Source organism: Nicotiana tabacum, chromosome 23 (genome assembly GCF_000715075.1).
Source record: "Nicotiana tabacum cultivar K326 chromosome 23, ASM71507v2, whole genome shotgun sequence".
NCBI lineage: Eukaryota > Viridiplantae > Streptophyta > Magnoliopsida > Solanales > Solanaceae > Nicotiana > Nicotiana tabacum.
Window position 1 is genome coordinate 80299372 of NC_134102.1, and position 2767 is coordinate 80302138.

At 33.5% G+C, this 2767-nt stretch overlaps 1 protein-coding gene across 3 annotated transcripts; it reads right to left on the minus strand.

Annotated features, from left to right (window-relative positions):
- Positions 1 to 200: 200 nt before the first annotated feature.
- LOC107819460 (protein neprosin) lies at positions 201 to 2099 on the minus strand. 3 transcript variants are annotated; one of them, XM_075246322.1, is made up of 6 exons: positions 1876 to 2099; positions 1655 to 1781; positions 1185 to 1340; positions 1020 to 1073; positions 843 to 917; positions 201 to 639 (listed from the first exon to the last, which is right to left on the minus strand). In XM_075246322.1, the coding sequence occupies exons 2-6, from the start codon at positions 1742 to 1744 to the stop codon at positions 421 to 423; spliced, it is 594 nt and encodes a 197-aa protein (XP_075102423.1). In that variant the 5' UTR covers positions 1745 to 1781; positions 1876 to 2099; the 3' UTR covers positions 201 to 420. The 3 variants fall into 3 exon arrangements, with proteins under 3 accessions (XP_075102423.1, XP_016501049.1, XP_075102422.1); XM_016645563.2 differs by having other exon boundaries at positions 786 to 917; positions 1876 to 2033; XM_075246321.1 differs by lacking the exon at positions 1020 to 1073 and having other exon boundaries at positions 786 to 917; positions 1876 to 2064.
- Between the last annotated feature and the right edge of the window lie 668 nt (positions 2100 to 2767).

Sequence of the window (2767 nt, forward strand, 5' to 3'; positions counted from 1 at the left end):
CGGAATGGGCTTACCGTTTCGTTCCGTTTGTCCCGTCTCGTTTCGTCCCGTCCCGTCCCGTCCTGTCCCGCCATCGTTCCGACTAAATGTCGTCCCGTCCCGTATCGTTAATTTTGTCCCGTCTTGTTCCATTGGACAGCTATAAGTATGACATCGTAAGATACATAATGAATAAAGATAAAAATAAACACTACTACAAGTACGACCAACAATTACTTTTTTCATTTATTTATAACTGAGACATGATGCAAACAAGGGTAGGTTAAGTGGAAATCATTTTCTAATACTAGGCTTAACTAGAAAAACATAGTACATTGTCATTAATTTATTTGTTAGAACTAGGTCCCAAAAAAGACCGTATGTCTAAAAGCCTTATTGGTAATTGGTTCATCAAGAACCCGGTAGAGTGCATGAGCATCTTCAAACTCGGATACAATATGCATCTTTATTGGTATTTACAAGTCCAGGAAAATGACCAGAACCCATTGGAGGGAAAGTAGGGACTGAACTAAATGCCTCTCCAACCCATGCCGCCTGTGATGCAAAACCCTTTAATCCCGTGAAAAGCTCTGGAGGCCAAAAACATATTTGTTTGAAATCACGACCAACACGCAGCCACCATCTTCCATTCTTCAGATCCTGCGTTGGATATATATATATAGACACACACACACACACAAAAGATTATGTATGTTCATACATTGTACGTTATAGTGAAAAATAATTATATATGCTCTTAATTTCTTTTCGAATATGATGAAATTTCAGTATGGCATTTATCTAACCCTTTGAATGAAGAATGTCTGATCGAATATGTGTCCAGGTGTAGAAGTCAGATATACCGTGTCCAAAGGTATTTGCGTATTCACAATTACGAATCTAGGGCAACGTGTGTTGAAGAATTGAGTTGTGCATGCCTGTGTCATGATGTAACAAATTTAACTAATCGTGAGTAATTAAGGATATTTTGTTAAAGCATGACTCACTAATATGTGAATAAACCAAAAAAAAAGACTTACTTTAAATAATGAAAAAAATCGAGTACGAGTATCACCATAAAGAATTGGATCCACCTAGATCAATACACCATTCATTGTCAACTTTTGATGCTCCTATCTATAGAATTAAAGCAAGAAAAGGGGATTGAATTTTACTTAGCAAAGTTAATTAACAGTAATACTTACACGCCACCCAACTTGTATTTGGTCACGGCCATTTTGTACCTTCACGACGGATGCACTACACTGGTTCGAAAGAACCTTTGGATTATAAATACTACTTGTTGTTCCAGCTCCCAAAATTTCGGAATCCAGGTCATTTAGTGTTTGTCCTAGAGCAAACTAAATGTTCAAAGCAGAATAAGTAACAAGATATGCTCACATTGGTTAATAATAAAAATATCCCTTTCTTGAAAAAAATTGCAAGTTCTTAACGAGGTATAGAAACAAATATAAAGGCAAGTCGCATTGAGATTAACGTCCATATGTACCACAAATCCAAAATCATAGAAAGAGCTCCAGTAAAAATGATAAGTGATGACAATAGTGAAGTTACCACTTGGAACATGTTTAATTTGTTGTTGTATATAATTATTTCAATTACAAATCTTTGTAAACTAGAATAAACAAAAACAATTTACAAAGGAGCAGCTTACGTGAAAGATGCCCCCAGCATAACTAGCATTAAATCTTCTTTCTCTAATGAGATCTTCTTTGGTAGTTCTTCTAATAGGAACTGTTCTCATTGGACAACCACCATGTCTCAGCCTGATTTTGCAGGATCTATTGGATGTTGCGGATTCTTTGTCATTCTTACTTTCACAATACAAGTACAACAGTAACAGTGAATAAGGATCTATTTACCAAATAGACATACCTGAGGATGATAAGTATGATTCTTCGGTAAAGGATGATCAAATGCAGGTTATAGATAGAAATTCACAGAGTCATAAATATCTCCATATTCGGTCTACAAAACAATAGAACTTATTACTGATTTTAAGTATAAATATTTATGGGTAACATCTTTTTTAGCTCCATGAAAAATGACATATATAATTGAAAATAAAACAGATAGATCAATTATTTCGAGAATGGACCAAAACAAAGAATAAGAATCTACTTTAATAGTTTTGACTGATGGCTTATTTAAAAGCTTTAGTTGCCTCTCCAATTCTTCATGGTCCTTCTTTAAAAAGCCCTCAACTTCATCATGGTTGAGAAAAATCATAATTGCAATCAAAAGTTGTACAACGCTTAGATGCATTCTTGTGATCTTCATCCTATAATAATTTTAAAATAAATTATTAGATACAAATAATAACTTAAAATTAAACATAAAAGCTAATAAGAGGAATGAAAAATTATGACTTCTGTGCAAATGGCACATGATAATCCATCATATCAAGGATGAAGTTTAAGAAATAAGAGATGAAGTACCTGATTCTTTTTTATGGACAGGGATAGTGAATGGTCCTACAAGAATAACACACTTTATATAGGAATCATCGGGCATTTCATATTCCCGTAATTTTATGTTTGCATTGCTTTACTTTTATTCGATTGATTCTTACAATCATTCTGTCCATAAATTAACATATATGTGATTTTCTCCCTAATTTCTTACATATTTATGACAATTATGGCTAACAAAAATCACCTATTCAATATTTGATATCGAACATTTAAATTGAATCTGCAAAATCTTACTCTTTTAAATGTCAATTATAGATACCTTCCTTGAGTTAACTATAGGCTATAACGCATAT